The sequence below is a fragment of the Anastrepha obliqua genome, chromosome 4, assembly GCF_027943255.1.
Source record: "Anastrepha obliqua isolate idAnaObli1 chromosome 4, idAnaObli1_1.0, whole genome shotgun sequence".
In the NCBI taxonomy this organism is placed as follows: Eukaryota; Metazoa; Arthropoda; class Insecta; order Diptera; family Tephritidae; genus Anastrepha; species Anastrepha obliqua.
This window is the reverse complement of record NC_072895.1, coordinates 82,677,400-82,702,003: the sequence shown is the minus strand read 5'-3', so window position 1 is coordinate 82,702,003 and position 24,604 is coordinate 82,677,400. Positions and strand designations below refer to the sequence as shown.

The window sequence follows — 24,604 nt, the reverse complement described above, 5'->3', positions numbered from 1 at the left end:
TCAGTTGCACCTTGTAGCGTGTGAATGCAATTCTTTATGCATAATGTTCATCAACGACGAGCGTGAGAGGTGCAATTGTTGGGCACGACGACGAGTTGAGGTGAACGGCTCTTCCACCACACTATCGCGAACAGCAGCAATATTTTCAACAGTACGAGCTGTACGAGCATGCACTGGTGTTTTCACACTGTCCTACAGATCCGGTTTGCTCAAACTTTTGCACAATTTTTCCCATTGTACGCACATTTGGATGATTAAATTGACCGAAAAAATCACGAAGAGCGCTATATGCATTTTGTTTTGAACGCCCGTTTTCATATCTCGATTATGTATCTTTCCATAGTTCAAATTGAGTTAGCCAGAAATTGAATAATGTCAAATGAAATGCAGAAAAATACTTGACTTTTAGGTGTAGTTCACATTCAATATCGGCCCTTGAAATTTAACCACCCTTTATAATATTTATATTAGCTCAAAAAATAAGAAAAAAATCTAAGGGAGTTGTTTTTCGAAATTCACCAAAATAACGAAATGTTTCTCTCAAAAATTTTTAACGAAAAATATAATTAATTCCAAGAAAAAAATTATTTTGGAATTTTTTTATTTTAAAGAATTAAAAAAGAGATTAATTAAAAAAAAATCAAAATACGCGTAGAATTATCAGCAAATAAAAGTGTGTTTTGAGAGTTTGAGACCTTAAAATGATAATGCAAAACAGAAACATTGTTGGAAGGAATTTTTTTAATTATAATCTGTTATATTTCATGGCATTTATTTTTTAAATATGATATCCGACATATGTCCGCCGCGGCAACGAGTTATGTGGTTGATTCGATTAGTCGAATTTTTACCACTTTTTCCAATAAATCTGAATAATAAATTTAAATGAGCCCAATCAGCAAAAAATGCGAAGCAAACGATGGTCATTTGGCTTTAATTTTTACAGGAGCTGTACTTTATAGGCACGCAAGCCAAGAACCTTACGCAAAACTTTCCACGTACTCATAGGACAAAGATCAAAAAATTAAGAACGACGCCGAATCTATATTTCGCGTCTTCTCCAACACCGCGCTCAATGAACTTCGCTACCAGCTTAAGTTTTTTTTTAAGTAAATTTCCAAAATTTGGATGCGGTTTTGTGGCGTTAAGCGATTTGTGACGGCTTTTCAAAGCATAGTTATTAACGTACCGCTTATGAAATAATTGTCTTTTCAAAACAAATTTTTAATTTTTTCTATACATAAATCAATCAGGAAAAAAGGCAAATGGCTAAATTTGATAATATATGAGTTTATATAAAGTTAAATTAACCAAGAAACAAATAGTCAGTTTATATTTTTAAATTCAATTTTGTAACCGGCCATTTGACCGGGCGTGATACGGTTAGTGTTAATATCGATAGCTTTGATATTGCTAAAAAACACCCGATTGTTTGTTTATCCTTGCCACAGCATGACTTTTTCATGGAGGAATGTCAATACTTCTACATTTTAATTACTAACAAATGGAAATATTAGGGCATCCTTAAACACCAGCTTTAACCATAGAACTTAAAAGAGGTGCATAGTGACGCAACTGCGCCGCGAAACTGCAGAAAATATAATCGCCGCTGAGATTAGTGCCAAATTCAATGGTTACTGTCTATCAAGCTGGCACGATACTATTTGAATTAACGGTATCATTAATTATATAGGATGGTTCATTTATTCAATTTATATTTTGAGAAAGCAGGGTTTGCATGTTTTGTTAGAAAAATTACGTGGTCCTAATTTGATAAACCCAGTTTCCCGATAGATAAAAAAAATGAAAAGTTTCAGTTCGATGCTTTTCAGCTGTAAGTTGGTTACGGAAAACAATTCAGCTTATAAGTTTTCAAAAAATTTCTTCAGTTTTCTAATTTGAAAACCAATAAAAAACATTGCAGTGCTGTCTATTTTTGTTAAAGTGTTTAGTCATTTTCCTAGCTTTTCGGTATTCTTTTGTCCTCAAATGTTTGGCTTCAAACTGAGAAACTTTTTTAATAATAACACTGGAACACAAAAAAAGTTGTCTGTACACCGGGCGCCACCTATCTAGGGCCATGTTTTTCGACCCGCTGAATACGAATTTGAAGTCAGTTTGGGCCGTCCAGACTTCAATTACGAGAAAATTGCAAAAAACCCCAAAAAATAGCGAAAATTCGGATAAAAAAGCTAAAATAGCAAAACATGGGTAAAATAGCAGAATATTGCTGTTCAAAAAATGGAAAAAAATCTTTTAAACACAATGAAATAAATTTTATTGTATTATTTATTAACAAAATACAAAATTAAAAACTGAAAATGCAAAAAAATTGTAAAATCTATGAAAATGACGTATAAAAAGAATTAGACGAATGATTTTCCTAACTTTCAAACTGTTGTCCGGTGGTATCGAACTCTTTTATTTTCAAATGATCTTCGGAGAGGATTTCTCTTTCGTTTGTTATTATCTTTTGGTATATCTCTATTGAGTGTTCAGTAATAGTCTGCCATCATGTTGATATTCCAATTTCCTTGATACCTAGTCTCCATTTCACTTATGTCTTGATGAAAGCGTTCTCCCTTCTCCGTTCTTCACTGTACTCCCCAAGATTCTCAGGAAAGTAGTCGATGTGAGAATCTAGGAAGTGTAATTTTAGATTCATTAAGCATCCTAAGTTTTTGTAATTGGTCACTAATTCTTCGACTATTGTCGTGTAATTTTCATTTTTATTATTTCCTAAAAAGTTATGACACACATTTTTTAAACTTACGCAAGCTGCTCTCTCCGTATCATTCATTTTACCTATAAAATTAGCATCCTGAAATAGAGTTCTAATTTGGGGTCCATTAAAAACTCCCTCTTTTGATTTGGCCTCACTTATAGCCGGAAACTTTTCTCTCAAGTACTGAAAACAATCACCATCCTTGTCCAGAGCTTTGACATATTGTTTCATGAGACCTAATTTGATGTGAAGTGGCGGTGGCAGATAGCTTGAAGGCTGAAATAATGGTGTACGTATTAAATTTTGAGTACCGACATTCATTTGCACTCTCGTAGGTCATCCTTTTTTCACATAGTGATTCTTTCTGTCTCTGCTATCTCACAAATATAGATAGCAAGGATATTTTGTGAATCCTGATTGTTGGCCTAAAAGAAGTGTTGCGATTTTGAGATCCTCGCAAATTTTCCATTGGTATTCTGAATACTTTATCTTATCCAATACAATATCCAAATTCTCATAGGTCTCCTTAAGCTTCGTCGAATGGGCTATTGGAATTGGCGAATTGACAGCTTTGAGACTTCTAGTTGATGAATCTATAAAGAGTCTCCACTCATCATCTTTATAGATATTAGGTTTTAATTCATCAACCAAGCTTTTAACATTGGAACAGTACACCACCGAGTTCTCATCGTCCTTTGTGAAAAACTTCCGGAACTCCTCTTCTCTATTCCGATAAAAGTAAGCCGTTACCTTTTTAGCCAACATATTTTTATTTTTTAGTCTTGATGCCAGTATTCAGCTCCATCCTTAGGCAAATTTAAATCTCTTATGAGATCATTTAGTTCTTCTCTAGTTAATGTTTCAGGGTTTTTCGTTTTCCCATCTGGCATGAAATCTTCGTCTTTGAGATTTTCATCTTCAGAAATTTCTTCTTCCTCCATTGGCACTTCTTCTTTTTCTCTTCCATCTCTTGAAGAGCTTCGGATTCATCAACAATAACTGTTTTCTGTGGCTTAACAGCTGATGAAACATTGGTGTACTGTATTTTACTTCTATTCGATGAAGTAAAACCGGCAATTTCAGTCATACAGAAGTAACAGTTATGCGAACTAGTTGGTGAAGTCCAGCTCATGGGAATTGTAAGTTTCAAGTTTTCTCTGTTTTTGGTCTTTTCCCATTGTGTCAACATAATATTACATCGACCACAAACAAAGTGTTGGACCCAGGCTGAATCCAAATTTGTAATTTGAATGCAAAAGCATCCTTCATAATTTCGTTTTAATCTATCTGAAAACGTTCTGCGGTTTTTTACCGGCTCAAACTCCCCACAAACGTAACCAAATAGATCAGGACTTTTATTGCATAGATGGGAATTGCTTCTTGTAATAGTATACTCTCCAGTAGCCAAGTTTTCCACTACTGAAGAGCTGCAGTCGCTGGCTGACGACGCCTGCGGGCCTGCTTTCTCACCCTGACCAGACGCCGATATTGAGTTTCCGAATCCCAGCATCGTAAAGTACTCATCACTTGTACCTGCCATGACGGCACACACGCCATTAACGCAGGGCGGTTTTTTGCAGTTTTATGAATGTTTGAGGGGACTATGGGCCAAATTCATTGCAGAATCAGATCGAGCAGATTAAATTACATGAAAATCTTCGTCAATTCGGATCCACAAAATTTTTTATACCAAAATAGTCCCAATTTTCTCCGATTTTTGCAATTTTTAAGGATATTTTACAATTTTTTTAGAATTAAAAAAGTTTATGATTAAAGTACAATCGAAATTAGTATGTAACGGATCAAAATGCATAAAAATTAAGCTTTCCTTAGATCTAAAACTTTTTTTTTTGCCATAAAATCGAATTTTCGCTATTTTTTGGATTTTTTTGCAATTTACTGGAAATTGAAGGCTGGACGGCCTAAACTGACTTCAAATTCGTATTCAGCGGGTCGAAAAACATGGCCGTAGATAGGTGGCGCCCGGTATACAGACAACTTTTTTTTTTGTGTGCCGGTGTAATTTCTTTTTTTTTGTTCAAACGAAACAAATCCTTATTTTGCTTACTACATTACGTCTTTCGCAATTTTTAATTTTTTCTTAATTTCTCGCATAAAGGATTCAGGCATTCCGAAGAGTTTTTGGCATGCAAATGTAAACAATTAGTAAATAAAAAATGTAGTGATCAATAACTTTCTGAATCAATATGAAAATTAAAATTCGTTTATCATGTTGAGCTAATTTAGCTGATTGATACATTTTGAAGAGCACTTTACTTTTAATAGCAATCATTTTGCAGAGCTCATCAGTACTGCTTTGTTTGTATTTACCAATATTTCCTTTTTATTGCCTCCAACCAACTGCAAAGTCAGCACTTTAAAAAGTTGAATGCTCTTTCTATTTTTATATGTTTTTCTTGTCAATTTATTAATGCATTATTTAATTACTCAAGTGTTTGAATTTCACATAAATAAAAAAAATTGTAAGCAATGAAAACGGCAACTTCTCACAAGCAAGCAGTTATTAAGAAAGATTTTGAGACGCATCTGCCCTCAATTTTCAAGAATCTATTTTTAAGTGCAGGCGGCCGCCGCAGCCGAATGGGTTGGTGCATGACTACCATTCGGGAGTGCGTAGGTTCTAATCTCCGTGAAATAGTAAAATGAAAAAGGTATTTCTAATAGCGGTCGGCCCTCAACAGGCAATGGCAAACCTCCAAGTGTATATCTGCCATGACAAAAACTCCTCACAAAAAATAAAAACCATTTGCCGTTGGGAGTCGGTTTAAAACTGCAGGTCTCTCCATTTCTGGATCAATGTAAAGGCGCATGCCTCAAATAGGAGAAGGATTTCGGTCAAATACCTGACGGAAGTGTATTTATTTTTTTTATTAACTTTTATTTGTAAGTTCAAGGGGATGTCAAAAAGTTCGCAAAATGCAGAAGTTCGCAATCACCAGCATTTAATTTAATTGTGGGAAAACAACTCGTGGACTTTGCGTCATGCACAGTGTAACGCACCGTCGCAAAATGCCATCATTATCCGTGAATTGTTGACCAAAAACGAAACGAACAACAGCCATTGAATTCACTTGATATGGTACCTTGCGATTTTTTCTGTTTGATCGAGTCGAAAAACCACTACAGGGAACTTAACAGCCGGAAGAAAGTAATGAAGAAATCAAGGATCACTTTAGTGGCTATACCGAAATTAAAATGTTTCGAAAGCTGGATCAAACGCTGGCATAAGTGCGTTGCAGTTGATGGGGAATAGTTTGAAAGCGATAATATCACTTGTGAGGAATAAACTTGTATATTGAATTTTCTGAATATATTCCGGGAACTTTTTGTTCAAGATAGTACATATTTTATCTTTCGGGGTGTAAACAAATGTTTGCATATTTCATATATGAATCTGTTTGCATTTTTCGCCACACTCGCGACATTCAAATTGAACTTTTGTAAATATTTTGTAATTAATTCAGCAATAAATAATCAGTAATTGTTCTTACGAATAAATTTTATTTATACCGACGAAATTGTAGTTCTAGTTTTTAGATCACCCATTTTATGTATGTATATTTTATGTGCTCGCCTCAAACATAATAATTTGGCGTACAATCAGTACTATATATTTTTCAGCAATAGAAGTAACTTCAATGAAAAATATAAATATATCTTAGGCTAATATTATGGCCCGATACTTAACAGCCAACCAAGTTTTATGGCGCTTTTTGCAATTTCTGCGTCGCAAATTTCCTTTCAACTTTTTCACTGTTTGCCTACGCTAGCGCTTTGCTTTTACATTCGCTGCTGTTTACGAGTATTTTTATTTTATTTTTTCACTAAGAAGTTAATCTTTTTGTTAAATAACGGCACTTAACCGAAAAAGTTCAATTCATTTTATTGCCTCAAAATCATGCACCTCAGCATTTCTTAATAAAGTTGGTGATGCTGCTTTTGTTGCTTGCGAGCGATTGAAAACGCCTTTATGTGTTGTTGTTTCTTACTGACTATGTACATATGCACGAGTATAGTATATATGACGAGTTGATGGTTATTGCTATTGTTGTGCTTGTTGATGTCGATGGCATTTACGTAATATTTGTTACTTTTGCAGCGATTTGTTGTCTAAGCAATCAAATAAGGGCAACAACAGCAGCTACAACAAGTTGTATTAATAACAATAACAGCAGCACAATAATAATGGCAGTAAGAGTAAACAGAACGCAACTCAAGGATATAACAATCACCGCCAACATTCAACCCAAAGGAGTATCGAAAGTGAAAGGCGCAGAAGAATACGTAGATGAATTGCATTTCGACGGAGCGTGACTGGCTGAAACCAGTTAGAATCCTCTTAAATGCGCGATATACAAATATGTTATATGTATGGGTGTCTGTGTGTATTTATGTATGTAAGCAGGCGAAGCTTGTCAATGGCAATGGTCTCATCAAATGAGCGAGAGAATAACGAGAGGCGTGAAAGAGGCTTGAGGTAGCAGGGAAAGTATTGAAGTTGGAAGTTATAGACTTACTTACGATTAGTAGCACGCGCATACCTTTGTACATATGTATGCATGTACATTTACTCGAGTTTGTAAAAAATCACATATGCGGTATATCGAAATAAAAATGTTCATTTGCGTTAGGGTGGTCCGGCTAAGTCAAGGAGTAAAATTTTAATTTTCTGCTCATGAATATTTCACTTTACCCTTGTTGATTCGCTGAAAAAAGACATACTTTTAAGAATATTTCGCTGACAAACAAATAGTGCTGGTGTATTTGGTAAGTTTTTAAATAATAACAAAACATTTGGACAATATTTTCCAAAAGTTTCAGTTCAAAATATAGAGAATTGAGCGAGTGACTCAGTGATGAATTTCTGCAGGTGCCTCGTAAAAAATTATTATTATATTATTATTATTTGCTGTGGCAACATAAAAGATTACGTTAATTAAAAAACAGCCGCCGTAGCCGAATGGATTGAGGAGTGACTATCATTTGAAGATGCTCGCTACTTTGGGCACAAAACACCAATCGAAAGAAAAAGTTTTTCTAAAAGTGGTCGCTCTTCAGCAGCCAATGGTAAGCCTCCGAATGTATTGCTTCCATGAAAAGCATCTGCCGTTCGGAAGCGGTATTTAATACTTCAAGTTGTACCCCACAAATAAGAGAAGTATCTCGGCCTGACGCCCAAAAGCGTTGTAAGGGCTAATTAATAGAGCATACAGCTACTTAGAAAGCAGCATCATCAGAAATAAAAATAATCAAATTGCATTTGTTAAATAGATATTTCTTGAGGTATCCCTGGGAGAATATTTTTTACAATACTTTTAAATTTCTCGTAACACGAGTAACAAAGAAGGGCAGGACAAAACTTTAAGAGAATTGATCGGGTAGATAAAAATAACAAGTTTCAAAAAAGACTTTAGAGTCGAGAAATTGAGCAGGTATAGAAACCGGCCGTTTCAAGTGACCAAAGCCCGAATACTCGTAAATTTGTCAGTTTCGTTCCTAAAGACTTGAATTTTTGTGATACATTGATATGTCAGTACTCATGAGAGTTTCCTCTTCACCGGCGTCATCCCGAGAAAAAGAGCTTGAAATTTTAACAGAATATTCTCGGGATATTTTGAATTCATTTAAATTAAGTGCGAAAAAAGTTAAAGTATCTCAAGGTGTATAAAATTGTGTCCTAGAGGTATATTGGGCTTCATGAATTTCTCAAGATCGGTTATACTCTAATATATTTTCTTTACCAGATGGCTCACCGTCAGTTTTAGGTCCAGTAGTTTAGAGTGAAAAGGGGGGGCCTTTTTAAGCTGAGAACCTTGCTGTATTAAGAGATTTGGAGATTAGAGTACAATTGTAAGGCAAATGTTTTCGTGGTACATTTTAACCCGTTACATACCTCTCTTATGAGTCGTTTTGACAAAAGTGACAAAAATATGCATCTACTAAGTAGTTACAACCGCGCCCCATTATTTTGAAATAGAATTGCCGAGCACATTGCGCGTCTAAAATGTATAGTAAGAGACTTGTCCAAAGGCCATTCGTTTTTGCAATCACTTCTTCGTTTGAATAAAATCTTTTTCACGCCAGCCATTTCTTGAAATTGAGGAACAAATAATAGGCTGAGAAATCCGAGGGAGCCAAGTCTGGAGAAAATGAGGGATGTGAAACAAGTTGGAACCCTATTTTTATTAATTTTGGGACCACAACTACTGAAACGTCAGCTGGAAAGTAATTCGACTTCCCCGATGGAAACAAATGCCAACCAATGTATCGATCTGGATGAATATATTCCTGATTGTTTTAAACCATCTCGCTTTGTTTGAGGAACTCGCAATCTCAATTGCCGCACAATGCCCAATTTATATTTAATATTGGGTTAAGGAAAATGTAATGTCGTATTTTGTCAATTGAGCGCGACATTTAAACATATCTTGCGTTGTACTTATTGCATCGGGTAACACTAAACGGCGATTTGAAGACGACAATCTGTACTACAAGTGTCTCTTTGACAGTGTTGTGATCGTACGTTTCAGTCTTAAGTTATAGCGTGTCAAAGATGGAGTCAACCAAGCAAGAAATTTGTCATATTTTACGTTTTTACTACCTTAGAGTAAATGCAACGAAGGCGGCGGCAAAAATTTGTGAAGTTTATGGGCCTGATACTGTAACGATTCGCACAGCACAGCGTTGGTTCGATCGATTTCGTTCTGGTGTAGTAGATGTACTGGTAGGCTAATCGTCGTAGAGACTGATAAAATCGTTGAAATTATCCAAAGAGACCGGCATGTGAGCATTCGCTCGATTAGTCAGGAACTAGGTGTAGATCATAAAACCGTTTGGAACCATTTGCAGAAGATTGGATTCCAAAAAAAGCTGGATGTTTGGGTGCCACACGTGTTGACGCACAAAAATCTCTTGGAACGAATCAACGCTTGCGATTCTCTGCTAAAACGGAAAGAACTTGACCCATTTTTGAAGCGGATGGTGACTGGCGATGAAAAGTGAATCACGTACGACAACGCCAAGTGAAAAAGATCGTAGCGGCGAGCTGTCCCAAACCATCGCGAAGCCCGGATTGACCGCCAGGAAGGTTTTGCTGCATGTTTGGTGGGATTGGAAGGGAATTATCCACTATGAGCTGGTCAACTATGGTCAGACCCTTAATTCGGTCCTCTACTGTGAGCAACTTGACCGTTTGAAGCAGGCGATTGACCAGAAGCGGCCAGAATTGGTCAATAGGAATGGTATTGTGTTCCACCAGGACAACGCTCGTCCTCACACATCTTTGATGACCCACCAAAAGCTACGGGAGCTTGGATGGGATGTCCTATCGCACCCACCATATAGTCCGGACCTGGCACCAAGTGACTATCATCTCTTCCGGTCCATGCAAAACGCCCTTGGTGATACCAAGTTGACCTCAAAAGAGGCTTGCGAAAACTGGTTGTCTGAGTTTTTTGAAAATAAGGATGGGGGTTTTATAAAGGGGGGATAATGAAGTTGCCTTCTAAATGGCAACAAGTTTGAATTGGATAATTCTACGTACGTTAAATAAAGCGTAAAATTGCAATCACAAATACGACATTTCTTTTTCCCAAACCCAATATTTATCGTCTGATCTTTTTTTTTTGAATGTCACATTTTTAGTGACAGGCTTAGTTTTCTACTTTGTGGAAAGAATGTGCATATTCGGTGGTCCAAAAATTTTTTTCTTTATACTTGATGAGAAATAATTCATGTGAGGCACGTTGTGCCATGCTGCACCTTACATAGTCAGAGATGAACGAGGTGAAATAAGAACCCCCAAATACCAAAAAGCTCTGCTTAACTCCTTTCTTTCAAATCCGTGCTATCGCTTTTAAATAGCGTTTTTCACTTTTAAATAGTGCTTTTCAGAGAAGACACTAAGTGCGCTGATTTGATTTGTCCCGTTTTACTTATTCTACATTTCTTAGCCCATTGCAATAAGGTTAGGCACTTCTTGTAGCTGTATGTAGTATGGCTGTGTCATCCGTAAATGTTGCAATTACTTGCTGATTTCCTGATGGTATGATGTGAATACGCAGGAGATATAGCAGAGGACCCAAAATATTTCCCCGTGGAACACCTGATTTTATATGCATTTTCGTGTTTTACGCAAAAGTACCATCATTAAGATATTACGAGAGCGTCTGGCAGTATTGTGTTGGCAGCATGGATTTGAGCTTTTGGCGGATCCCTTCGTACCAAACTTTGTCGAAAGCTTGCGATACATCAATTAAAACGGCTGAACACATTTTTTTCTGTTCCTTGGCGCTTTATATGCTTCTTACGACTTTGTGTATTTGATCGAGCGTTGAATGATGTTTTCTTAAACGAAATAGGTGAATCAGAATCAGACGTTTATTTTCAATGACTGACGGCAGACGTTTTAAAAGAATGAATCATATTTGACATTTGTGAACTACACAGCTGCAGTATACAAAAGGTCAAGTTATTGACCTCATAAAGATCAAAATAAAGATTTCTATTACCAAAACTAATTTTCTTTTTTAGTAAACAAGTTTTTCAAAAACGAAATTGGATTTTTTAATTTTCCAATTTTAATTTTTCCATTGAAATTTCTGAATTTCAAATGGTGCTGTTAATGAATCAGAGAATTCTTAAGAATCGAAGCAATAAAAAGTGCTTACCGTACTACACAAATCGAAATATACATACATACATACATACACCTATACACACACATGCACATATGTAGATATGCACCATCGACGCATGCATTGTGCCTAAGGCAAATATACTTTACATCATTATCCTCTTTTTATGTTGTTTACCCGAAGGATGAACGCACATAATTTTATTGTCGCTGCTACAGCCTCCTTTCTAACACAGTAAGTCCTCCGCTTCCTCCTCCACAGTTGAGTAGACTACCCACTCAGTATTGTTCGCAGCAGCTTTCATATTCATGTTGTTGTCAAGCCCTTAACGCGCCCAGCCTTTGTTCTGTTGTTGCATTATTGCGGTGCTGTTTACGTCTTTCCGCAGCAGAGCCACTAACAATGGCTTTGATAGCAAGAATAACGTCAATACTCATGCAGCAAATAATGTGCCTATTTTTTTTATTATTGTGTTTGTGCCTAAGAAATATTTTCACAAACTTACATATACATATGTAAATACATAGTTATAAATGGCAGGAAGAGAACTGAAATCCAAAAAAAAAAAATGTATGAAATTGAAAATCAGACAACTTTGCATGACATGCAAATGCTACGTCTGGGTTGCATTAAATTTAATGAGTTCCGTAAGAGAAATCTAATTTAAAAATCTGGTTTCCTCACATCAAAGCGCGTAATGTTAATGAGAAAATTCTGCTATTGTTTGCTGGAGGTATATTCTTCTACTTGCCATAAAAAGTGGTTTGATATTTTAAAATCGCATGCGATAAATTAAACATTTTAGTGCAAAGATGAAGTGAATTTTTGGAGATCTTGGTGACCACAGTTTGGCTTGAATAGGAATGGGTAAATAATTTGAATAATTGGAATTTAAGAAATTAAAACATAATCTCCGTTGCAGCAACCCATCCAAACATTTGCTTGAAAAATATTATGTTGTAGTTTATAACCCCAAAACTTCTACAACCTATTAGGTTTAAAATTTCTGAAAAGTACCATCTCCAATTTTTGAGAAGATTTGGCGTGCTAGTTGTTCTGAAGCTTTTAGCTTATTTAAAAATTCGACTGGAGAAATATTTTTTTCAGTTCTAAGTACAAATCGAAAGCTGAGTGTTCACTTTATGGCGTTAATACAGGTCCGATAGCAATCAGGAGTTCCTCCCTTCGATAGTGGTTTTCCCTTAATCTAACTTCAAATAGTAAATACACAGAATATATAAGTGGCTCAGTGCCATCCTTGCCTAAGCCTCAATTTAGTCATTTCCTAATAATTAGTGACCAAGTTAATAGGTAATTAAAAATTAAACAGCCTTTTTAGGAAGATTTGAAACATTTAATTAAACTGAAAATACATTCCTTGAATACTACAAATTAACTTAAGAAAATAAATATTTTATTGTCTCATCATGACTTTGGTACAAAAACGTATACGCACTTTTGGCGCTTACTAAGCAATTAGGACATGATGGTTAGGCATCCTTGAAGTGATGAGAAAAATTGCTATTCGTCCTTTTCTTCAATTTCTGATCCTTCATTTTGCTCAACAACCCCTACATTAAGTGATTGGTAAAAGTCGTGATGCACTGGAGGCACAAATTTCAGAAGATGTATCAAATCCTTTCTCTTCTCTTTAGTTATAGCGCGTCCATTTGGAAACAGGGCCGGTAATTGAGATGGAAAATAAAGCGAAGGGCGACCCCTACCAGATTTTTTTGTCAGGTCTAGTGTACTGAAAAGTAAATCATTTTCAACATAACTGTACTTATAAAACATTTTCTTTGGCTCTCCTTTTCGCAACTGAATCCATTTAATTTTAAGCCATTCGACCTTCTCTTTCTTAGTTGAAACCTTCCTATGTGTAATAGATTCTTCCAAAGTTTTTGTGTTAAAAAACAAATATTTCGTCATCTGATGAACATTGAATTTAGGACTTTTTTTTTAGCAGAATTAATTACATTTAACCAATCATCGGGATGGAAAATGTGGGGATGGTGCTTTTTCTCCCATTCTATTATTCCAAAATCTTGGTCGCATGTTGAAAAACTGTGCCCCGGTACAAAAATTTCATGTCAATTTTTTCAATTTTCGAATGTTGTAGAACATAAGAATGAGCCAAAACCACTTTAATATTTCGGTTTTGGTCCCCGCAACTGTCACTATAAAGAGTGATTTCTTCTGTAGTTGACGGCATGCAGTTTTTTATGTGGTACAAAATGTATGCATAGGTTATACACCCTGAGTTGACGTTTGTAGTATACAACTCCGGTAGTCAAAACTGGAGTAGGTAATGTCTTTTGTAGGTCGAAAACGATTACTTGCTTTGTATTATTGCTAGATCTCATATTTTAGATATTTTTTCATATCCCGAATGACATCTACTTATCGTAAATGAATGTCATGTTGCACTTTGGAAGTCTGCTTTTCAGCTTCTGTCTGCAAAGTAAAGGGTGTTTTTTTTAGAGGTTAGGTTTTCAAGATGAAATAAAACGTATATAATTTAATGTTATGGCCAAGAATTTAGCTTTATTATAAAGATAAGGGTTTGCCATTATGTTTTAAAAATGATTTCGGGCAAGTGGCCGCCGCGGCTGGCTCGAATAAATTCCAGCCGAGAGGCCCAATTTTCGACCACTTTTTGCAGCAAATGGGGCCGTATGTCAGCAATAACGCGCCGAATATTCTCTTCCAAGACGTCAATCGTCTCGGGCTTATCTGCGTAGACAAGCGACTTCACATAGCCCCACACGAAATAGTCCAGCGGTGTTATATCGCACGATCTTGGAGGCCACGCCACAGGTCCACGGCGCGAGATAATTCGCTCACCAAAAGTTTCCTTCAATAAATCGATTGTTGCGTTGGCTGTATGGCATGTAGCGCCGTCTTGTTGGAACCAAAGGTCGTCCACATCAACATCGTCCAATTCAGGCACGAAAAAGTCATTAATCATGGCTCTATAGCGCTCTCCATTGACTGTAACATTATGGCCGGCTTCATTTTTAAAGAAATATGGACCAATGATTCCCTCTGCCCATAGAGCATACCAAACAGTGACTTTTTGAGGATGTAACGGCGTCTCAGCAATGGATTGTGGATTATGTTCACTCTAAATGCGACAATTTTGCTTATTGACATACCCATTCAACCAAAAGTGAGCTTCATCGCTGAACAAAATTTTCTTGTGATGCGTCGCGCGAACTGAACCATTATTTTCGTAATAAATTTGCACGATTTGCAAACGTTGTTCAGGTGTAAGTCTATTCATTATGAAATGGCAAACCAAACTGAGCATAAATCAAGTGACAGCTGTCAAAAAGACAATCTACGAAAAAAGTAGTGCCAACTTGAAAACCTAACCTCTAAAAAAACACCCTTTATTCATTTTTAGCTTGAACTCGTCTTGACAAGTGTCTTTCTGTGGTTGGTGAAAATGCAGGTTAAATTTTGTATTATATTAAAAATGTGTCGGAAAATAAATAAAGAGACTGTATGGTGCTTATTGTCAATGGACCAATTTTTGTACATATCATACATTATTTTCATGTTTAGGTCTGGATTTAAATATTTTCTGTTACTATCTCGCCTGCAATAATGACTATCGTACGATGGAAATTGTTGTATAAAATCGCAAACCCTTTGTTCATCTGCCAAGCTAGTTTTATTATGTGGAGTATGTTGTCCTCTTAAGTCACCTCTCGACGTACCGGATTGCTGCTTTCTCTTTAATGCATTTGCAATGGTTCCGTCGCATACATCCAGTGTCCCTTTAAAGAATTTTTTTGCAAACAATTTGTCTTCCCCTTGTGCATCTCGAAGCCTGTAGATTCTTGTTTTAACCCTACGATTGTTTTCATTTTTGGTATATTTTCTTTTAACATCTGTAACCTCAATTAGACCTGGAAGGAAAGAGTGTTTCATGGGCCCATCCATACTGTAAAATCCCTTAAAAATATCTCTTCTTCGGTCTTCAGAAATCTGTTGAGAACAGTGAAGTACACATCCACATTCTGATAAGTCACACCGTTTTTGTGGAATGAGTCGTCCTTTTGTAGATAGATATTCTTCACCACGTGCACGCTTTAGTTTTCTAATATATTGTTTATGTTTGTGAGGCTGCCTGACTCTTTTTCGCCCTTTATTATTCTCCACGAGCTGCTCGTCATTCTCTCCCATGGAACATAACCTAACTTAAACACATAAAATATTTTGTAAGCCATAAACTTGGTTAAGAATAAATGAAACTATAATACCTGAGGCTTCATCTCAAGGTAAGTAGTCTTTGTCTTTATCACTATCGTCACCTGAAAAGTCGGATAACGAAAACAACATGTCGCTCGCGGCCGCCATGTTTTGATGGCTAGGCAGAAATGGCCCAAATAACTTTTGACATATTGAGATTGCCAAAACTGCCCATAGATGTCAGCCTTGTCTCGTTCAAAAATTAGGGATGTGCAACTTTAGCACGGATAGTTTGGAGTATTTCTAAGTAATGTCGCATAATAACTCCAAATATGAAATTTCGAGGGTTAGGCAAGGATGGCACTGAGCCACTCATATAATAAGGCAATTGCAATACTTTTTGAATAAAATAGTAAATGGCAATACCTCATATATCTTTCATTAAAATTTATATAAGAATATGAACATGCAAGTCAAATTTGTAACAAATTGCTATTTTTTCAATAAAATCCAGGCGCCAACGCTGCATTTGTTTTTTATATATTTCCTAAAAATATTTGCTATACATGCTTCCCATTTTTTAATTTACTATTTTTCTGTTTAACACGAACAGGTGGCAACACCATACGAAAATACGCTAACTATCTGCGGCCTTTTGGCTTTCAAACGGTGTAAAAAATGTTAAAATCGAGGAAGCAGTTTTTGAGTGATGCTCTTTCAAAGAAATGTTTCACATTTTTATATACTTAGTCCTGCCATAAGTTCTGTTAAAAGTTAAGTCCGTCATAGATATGAAATTATTATACTTTTCTTAGTAAAGTTAATTTTATATAATCATGTAAATATTATGTCAGAGAAATTTGTTTTTAATTTTCATTCGAAATGGTCCGCATTTGCTTTTAAACAAGCCTTCAAACGATTAGGCCATTCAACTATTGCAGCACGCACGGTTTCCATGGATTGTCTGAGAGTCGAACCAAAGATTGTCTGAGAGTCTCCAAATTTCTGTGAGCTGGATGATGGCCACGCTGAACCCTTGGAACAACATTTTTTGCGTCTTTAGAAACTTAGGCATAGACTTTGTCGTTCTGCTTATTAAAAACTTCTTCAACAGTGGAAGGTTTCTCATCTGTGAAAAGAAGCTGCTTGAATCTGTCGAGTCTAATATTCTTCAAGCCCGACCAGTTGAGCGATGGAAGGCTTTCATATGGACATCATCTCTAATTTGTCTTGACTCCATGTCTAGTTGATACATTCATATTCCTGGAAATGCTTTCCTGCTTTCTAAGGCGATTTCTGCGAGTTCTTTCTCGAACGGCTTTTATGACTGCACTGGTGCGAACTACGCGAGAATGACCACTTCATTTTCTAGAGATGTAGAGATAACATATAAATACAATATCTACTTACAGTAACTAGTGTAACAACTGATTACCGGGTATATATGCAGGTGCCTGCAGCGTGGTAAATTTTTTTCATCTTGATTTCTGCTTCTTGTTTGACTCTGTAGCCGCTATGTTCACGTTGGTGTGCCTTGATTACGCCAGCGAAGCCGCTGAATCTGTATTCGGTGCATCATATCAATGTTTACGCTAAGCTCATACACCACATCATTTCATCTATAAAACGCAGTGCCTTTCCAATTTCACAGTTTTTTCTACAGAATACTTTTCTAATAGAATTTCCTCATCAAGTATAGTTTTTGTCTAGTTTACTACTTCTTGTGGACTAAACTAGATCAGATTTCAGTATACCACGAAGGTTGCTTTCACGAGCATAGCACAAATGGAATACTGGTAGCTTAAAACAAAATTATTTTTCCCACATTTTGAGTGAAATTTTACGCATATATGTACATACGCCAATTCAAATATGGGAGAAGTCAAAATTGCTTTCCCATTCCGATGTCAGTTTGTGCGTAGTAGTTACGGTTAACCACAAATTGTAAAGTTCATACCATTTTCGGAGTTAATCACATTTTTATGTAAATATCAAAATTGGGATGTATAAGCAATTGCGAAAGTCTGCCGATGGGCTCCATCATTGCTTTAATTATGTCTTGTCAGCTGTATGCGGTATTAGTTATTACAGCTGCTACAGTAGTTTTGGCATAATTATTAGATAGAAATAAATATCAAAGTTATGTAATAATCACAATTCATAACAAAATTCCTAATTTCAGTAACTCAACTTATCAGTATTCAAATAATATTAATCTAGTAATAACCTCTGTGCCATTGTGTGTCCTCTTATACATAAATCATGAAATACATACCACTTTCCGCTACACGTAATTACGAAAATCAGTAGTGTGGATTTGCAATTCTCCTATGAAATTGCTTCGGCAACGCATTTGTATACTTGTTTGTGCAAATTTAGCTAATTACTGACTGTGTGGCATACTTATCGTTATTACTTTGCAATAATGCGCGAATAATGATTGGTAATTAATTGCTGACTTGTTAAGGGCGAAGGTGTTGGGCAATTACTTAAGCCAAGTTTATGCTGAGTGAGGAAAAACGTGAATAACTGTACTTCTTCTGCTTCCTTCGCTTAGACGATTTCAGCCGAGTTTCACACCAGTAAAGCCAGCCAGTAGAACCGTATTTCGAGTATGAATGGCACGGATTACGGTTAACAAGTAGAACCGTGTCCTGACTTGATTTTTCCCCACAATGCTCAGTTGGAATCCAAATTGGATTTGAAGGTAGGCATTTGCATAGGTTTGACCACTTCTCAAACAAATTTGACGCAACGCTACTCATGAAAAAAATAATAATTGGCGCTTAACCCATTCCCGCCGGCTCTACTTTATAAAGTACAGCAGATTGGGATTTTTTCCGAGATTTTTTTAGGACACACTTTAATCGATTTCGATCAAGTTGGCAATCCTGTGGTTAGTTCATAGTCCAATCTAAGCCGTTAATTTTTTTTACCGTTATTGGACTGACATTGTGTCATTTGTGATGTGTCAAAGTCACTCAGTTACAAAAAGTTTTGATCTTTTAAGAGGTGTGTGTCTTTGAAGTGAGAAAAAAGTAAACTGTGACTATTTAAATATATTTATTTATAAAAAACGTGTATAGAAAAGCATTAGAAAGAATACTAAAAACAAGATTTTGGCGGTAAATTCAATTTTATTTATTTTTCTACCCCCCAAAGTTTGGTGTACTTTAAAAAGTACAGCCGGCGTATATGGTATACATTTTTTGTTTTTTCTCCACCGAATTTAGAAATGACTTTCCGTGGCAAAAACAGCTTCCGAGGTCTTCAGAAAGCAGTTAATGCTCTTTTGGGTGATGATGATGAAGGTAATGATGATATCATTCCGGATTTGGTCATCATTCCTCCGGATCTAGACCAACTAACTGACACGGAAGAGTTTGATGAAGATAATTTAGACGACAATATGATGCCGACAGATGTGCCCGGACATATTGAACTAGACATTGTTGAGGATATGATTGATTACAATAAATCGACGGCCTCTGCATCAGCTGCAGTGATAGACTCAACACTAGATGGACCATCAACTTCTGCGGCAGCATCGCGACAGAACTCAATTTCAGAGAAATACCTATCTATAGGTAATACGTTTTTTACTTTCCTTTTACATATACCCGAAATTGTAAATGGCTCAGAAAAGATCCAAGGTATAATTTCGAATACAATGACAGTGCTTATGTTGAAATATTTGAGACAACAAAGGAAAGTTTTGATGAGTACACACCAAATATGATTTTTAAAGAGTTTTTAACGGGCGAAATAGTTCAATACATGTGTGACCAAACCATGTTATATGCCCGCTCCGATAAAAACAATCGAAACTTTACAATTGACGTAGAGGAGATGAGAATATTTATAGGTATCTTGTTTTTAACCGGTTACCATGAGATACCAACTGAGCGTTCGTACTGGTCACTTGACGAGGATCTTGGACTCAATATTGTTTCAGAAGGCATGTCAAGAGATCGCTTTCTCGAAATAAAAAAATATCTGCATCTTGCAGACAACAAAGAAATAAATAATTCTACAGACAAAATGTTTAACATTAGACAATTATGAATCAATGACAATTGATGAATCAATGATAAAGTACTTCGGCAAGCAAAACAATTTATAAGAGGTAAACCCATACGTTTTGGTTACAAGGCATGGATGCTAGCTAGCTCTTCCGGGTATTGTTATGATTTAGATGTTTATTGTGGAAAAAGTACGTCCGAAGCTCGAAATATTCCGCTAGGCGCAAGCGTTGTATTGAACTTTGTGGACAGGATTCCCAATCCCGAGAGACATGCAATTTTTTTCGACAACTATTTTACCACCCATTCCCTGATGAGACAGATAGAAAACATGATGTTCAAAGCAACTGGGACCGTTCGCGAAAACAGAATTTAAAATTGCAAGCTTGATGTCAACAAGATTTTCAAAAAGCGTTCCCGTGGAACTTACGATTATCGTTACGATACTTCCAACGATATCCTCACAGTTAAGTGGGTAGACAATAGCGTTTGCTCGATGCTTACCAACTTTGATACAATAACACCAGTGAATTATGTTAAGCGCTGGTCTCGCGAGAGTCAAAGCAAGATCAACGTTCCACAACCAAATTTATATGCCACTTACAATAAACATATGGGTGGCGTCGATAATATAGACCAAAATGTAAATGTCTATCGTATAGCACTGAAGGGAAAGAAATGGTGGTGGGTAATTTTCACTTATCTCCTTGATTTGACCATGACAAATGCTTGGAAGTTTTATATATCACTCAATAACAAAAACGATAAATTTAATACACAACTGGAAAAGGCGTGCACCTTCTTCATCTGTTGAAAGAAACACCGATGGCCATATTCCACAAAAAAATGACTCGCAATTGTGTTGCGTCGTATGCCATCAATGCACAATTTGGTCATGCGCCATGTGCAGGAAAACCCTTTGCATAAAAAGAGATTGTTTCACTCAATACCACACATAATATCTAAAACTATTTCTTTTTTCCTTTATTTATGAGATTTTCAACGTTAATAAACAGATATGGACTCGTAACTGTAAGCATATTCTGTAAATTTATGTTTTAATGAAAATAAAACCGTTTGTTTAGCAAATCCCATTTTTAGTTTTTGAAATGAAAAAATGTATATACTAACGCCGGCTGTACTTTAAAAAGTAGAGGCTGGGAAATGGGCGTGGCATGAAAAAAAATTTTTTTTAAATTATTTTTTGCATCTGAAGGTCAAAAGTAAGTGGTGTATGAAAAATCATGACAATCGGTCCACGGGTTCTGTACCCCGGCGTTAATGGGTTAAACCTATTTTAGGTGTTGGCCGAGCGCCTCCTCCTATTTGTGGTGTGCGTCTTGATGTTGTTCCACAAATAGCGGGACTACAGTTTTAAGCCAATGCCGCACGGAAAATAGTTTTTACGAGGAGCTTTTTCATGACTCGGAGGTTTGCCATTGCCTACCGCAACCTCAATTTAGAAGAAACTTTTTTTATGATTTTGCTTTTTATTATTATTATTTTAAACAAGGCGAGAAAGCGAAGATCACAAAGTGTTTGTGATGTTGAACTAACGGAATTTTTTTTATAAATTCAGCGGTTTACCGGATCTTTCAATGACACTTCGACTCCATGCAAGAATGAGGACGTCAATTTATGTAGTTTACACTAAGATCCAGAGTATACTAAATTATGGACAGAAAACTTCTCCACTGAATCATAGTAGCAACAGAAATAATGAATAAAATGTAAACCAGATTTCTCAACTGCTGGCAATGAAATTGATGTCTCGCTACCTTCAAATGGCATATCGTGATAAGCAATGTAGGCTCCAAACGACTATCGATTAATTATAATAAAATACGTATAGCAATAACGCCACTACAGAACAACACCAGAGCTGAGAGATCTGGCGACTTCTACATCTAGCGATCGACATCAGAAGTTGTGTTCGTTAATAGTGTTCGTTCCGAGATATCGGGGTATCTTTAAAGGTATGTCGAGATCGATGTCCAGATTTCATTTTTTAAAGAAAGTTTAAATAGACAAATTGTTATTCCGATGAAAAAGAAACCGCAAAAATTTGAATTATTTTTAATAGAATCTGCGTATGTAATGTACTATTAGCAGTTTTTCTAATAGAGATATTGCAGCAACTATCAGAAATGTATGAAACAGCATCAATGAAAATTGTACTCCCCCGATCAATGTCAAACGTGCGAGGTCGCGAGGGACATTTGAATGTTTTTAGTATTCCGTAATAAGCAAATAACTCAGGTAATACTTCAACACGCAGCTTAGATTGTTGACTTACCACCCGCTCTTATTGAAGAATTATAAATTTATGGTAGGCAATTATCGCGGCCGCCGTAGCTGAATGGGCTGGTGCGCGACTACTATTCGGAAGTACGTAAGTTCGAATCTACGCGCATGAAACACCAAAATGATAGAAACAGTTTTTTCTAATAGCGGACGCCTCTCGGCAGGCAATGGCAAACCTCCAAGTGTATTTCTGCCATGAAAGATGAAGTGTACACGCCAATTATATTTTTTTGTTTTTTAGAAAATAACAAGCCTCCTGAGCGATTGCATGTGAAGTGGTCCGATTATTTTGGACATTGTCGCCAATTCCCCCAAAAACTGGTTTATTTGTAGATTTCAGTGTAAGAAGAAAAATTTTCGAAAAGAATTTGTAATGGATTTTTTTGGGATAAAATACGCTTTCTAAAAAACAAATTTTTAGGAAAAAGTAAAATTTTTGCATTAAAACTTTTGGGAAAAACCATTCTTTGGTTTCTTGCGAAAACACCTCTACTCCTTTTAATTGAAAACAACAAAAAAAAGATTTTAAAAAAAATATATTTTATCCCAAAGATTAGAAAAAAATTTACAAAAATATCAGTACTAACCGATATATTTAGGTTTAAAAAAATTTATGCCAAAATTTTCAACATTGCGCTAATCTCAGAATTATTAAATATTTTTTGCAAAATCTTTATAAAAAAAATTAAATTTTTTCCAACAACAATTTTTTCCCAAATTATAAATTATCCCAAAAATTAGAAAAAAATGTGTACAAATATATGTATTAACCGATGATATGTCAGTTTAAAGAATTTATGATTGAGTCAATCTCAGAGTTAATAAAAAATGTTTGGAATATTTTTTCTGTTTATTTCTTATTATCTCAAGTCTATAAACACACCACTTTTCAAAACAGTTTCACAAAAAACTTAGATCTTTTGGCATAGACTCCCTCACGTATTTTATCAATTTGTGTTAGTATTTTTTTTTTAATTAAACCACCCAAAAATTAAAAGTGCACATTTCATATGAAATTCTGGGAACCGTATAATGGCAAAAATCATATATAAAATCATCCAAGCCTCTTTGCCATATTTATGAGTCTTATCTTGAAATGCTGCTTATATAAGTATCTTTAATTTGAGCTATAGAACCTGAAAATCTGCTTAATAGTTTTTGTGTAATCAGCAAAACTGTAAAAAATGTCCCTCTTTCTATAGATAAAAATGTACTATATTTTCTTTAAAACACCTCATAATTAAAACACTTTACCATTTTGCTGCCCTGTGTGCTCAAAAGTAGATCATAAAAAAACACATTGAAGAAATTAAAGAAAATTTCGAATTCCCACAAAAGCCACAATTTTCAAACTGACCGATTCGGAGAGCTGTCAGCACAATTTGTTACGAGTAAAGCAGTGATTTGCATCGCACAATTGTGGCAAGCTAAATGTGAAATATATACTGCGTAATTTTGTACGAGCCGGAAGCGTCATTAGGAAATAAAAAAATACGGCGAATAATCAAAAAATTCAAAACAATACTAGAAAAGGCTGAAGCGAATGAGTGAAATCAGCAAAAAATTTGATGCCTACGCCAGCAACAACTGCGTTGTTAGTCTATTTTATATTCGGCACTCGCACGATTTTGTTTAAATATCATATACGCACATACGCATACAGGCCTAGCTATTCATTTATATGCGCACAAGTGCGTACGAGTGCTCATTTCACATTAACAGGAGTTCCAATAACATTTTCGCCTATCTGGCTGGCTTTCAGTGTTTGGATTTTCATAACCAGAATTGTACCACCAATATCTGAACGCCACTCACCGAAAATGGTTAAACATTAATTGCACACAATTTAAATTACCAAGGCAAATCGCGGATAAACCACAAAATTTCAATCGTCGCTGATACTGATGTTAGCTCTCCAACGAAGGGATCGAATCTGATGGAAGCCAAGTGTACGCATGATTTTGAGCTGGGGAAATTTGGAAATGTTAAATATGCAAATACGCATTGGCTTGTCGTCAGTGGCTAATAGTAATAACGATGTTGGCTTATGTGAACACGCAAGCACACATTTCACATACATAAACACATACTGTACATACCCATACACATGTATTCATGCGTACGATACATACACCTACACATGTATTCATGCGTGGATATACCCATTCATAGATAACTTTAAATAATGGCAATACTGTATCCTTACAATATGTATTCCCTCAAATGAGCAGTATGTACTCGCAGTACCTCTACCATTTGTCTGATGCTTAAATGAAAGCATTAGCGAAGCATTTAATTATCGCAATTAGCTAATTACAGAGACAGCTCTCGCGCGTGCCATACCTAAATATAATCGTCAATGTATATGTTGGCATATACACAACGAAATGCATACTAATAAGTTCATGTCAGTACTTTCAATGCGGACAGCAGTTGAGTGGATTTTTAATTGAAGGAAATGCGGTGAAATTTGTGGCTAACAACTCTACTTCGCTGCTCATTGAGTTAAATTTTTTTATTGCGTTACATTTCTGGTTGCAAATTTGTAGTATAATATATAACGGTAGAGGTCAGTAAAATTATTCTCGGTAGCATTCAAAAATGATAATTTTATTTATCTATGCTGGGGTGCTCATGCAGCTGACGTGGCGTATACGTAACCCGGAATATCAAGTTGCTAAATTTACATATTCATACTT

General features: G+C 35.9%; 1 protein-coding gene across 1 annotated transcript; it reads left to right on the top strand.

The window, feature by feature from the left end:
* Window positions 1–18,814: 18,814 nt before the first annotated feature.
* On the top strand, window positions 18,815–20,415 carry LOC129244249 (uncharacterized). The gene is made up of 2 exons (XM_054881865.1): window positions 18,815–19,166; window positions 20,069–20,415. Exons 1-2 carry the CDS (start codon window positions 18,815–18,817, stop codon window positions 20,413–20,415), a joined length of 699 nt encoding a protein of 232 aa, XP_054737840.1.
* Window positions 20,416–24,604: the final 4,189 nt, after the last annotated feature.

Coding starts and splice junctions, on each gene's coding strand:
- LOC129244249 (XM_054881865.1), top strand. CDS start 18,815: ATGACTTTCCGTGGCAAAAACAGCTTCCGAGGTCTTCAGAAAGCAGTT. Junction 19,167..20,068: donor AGAGAAATACCTATCTATAG/GTAATACGTTTT, acceptor ATATCCTCACAG/TTAAGTGGGTAGACAATAGC.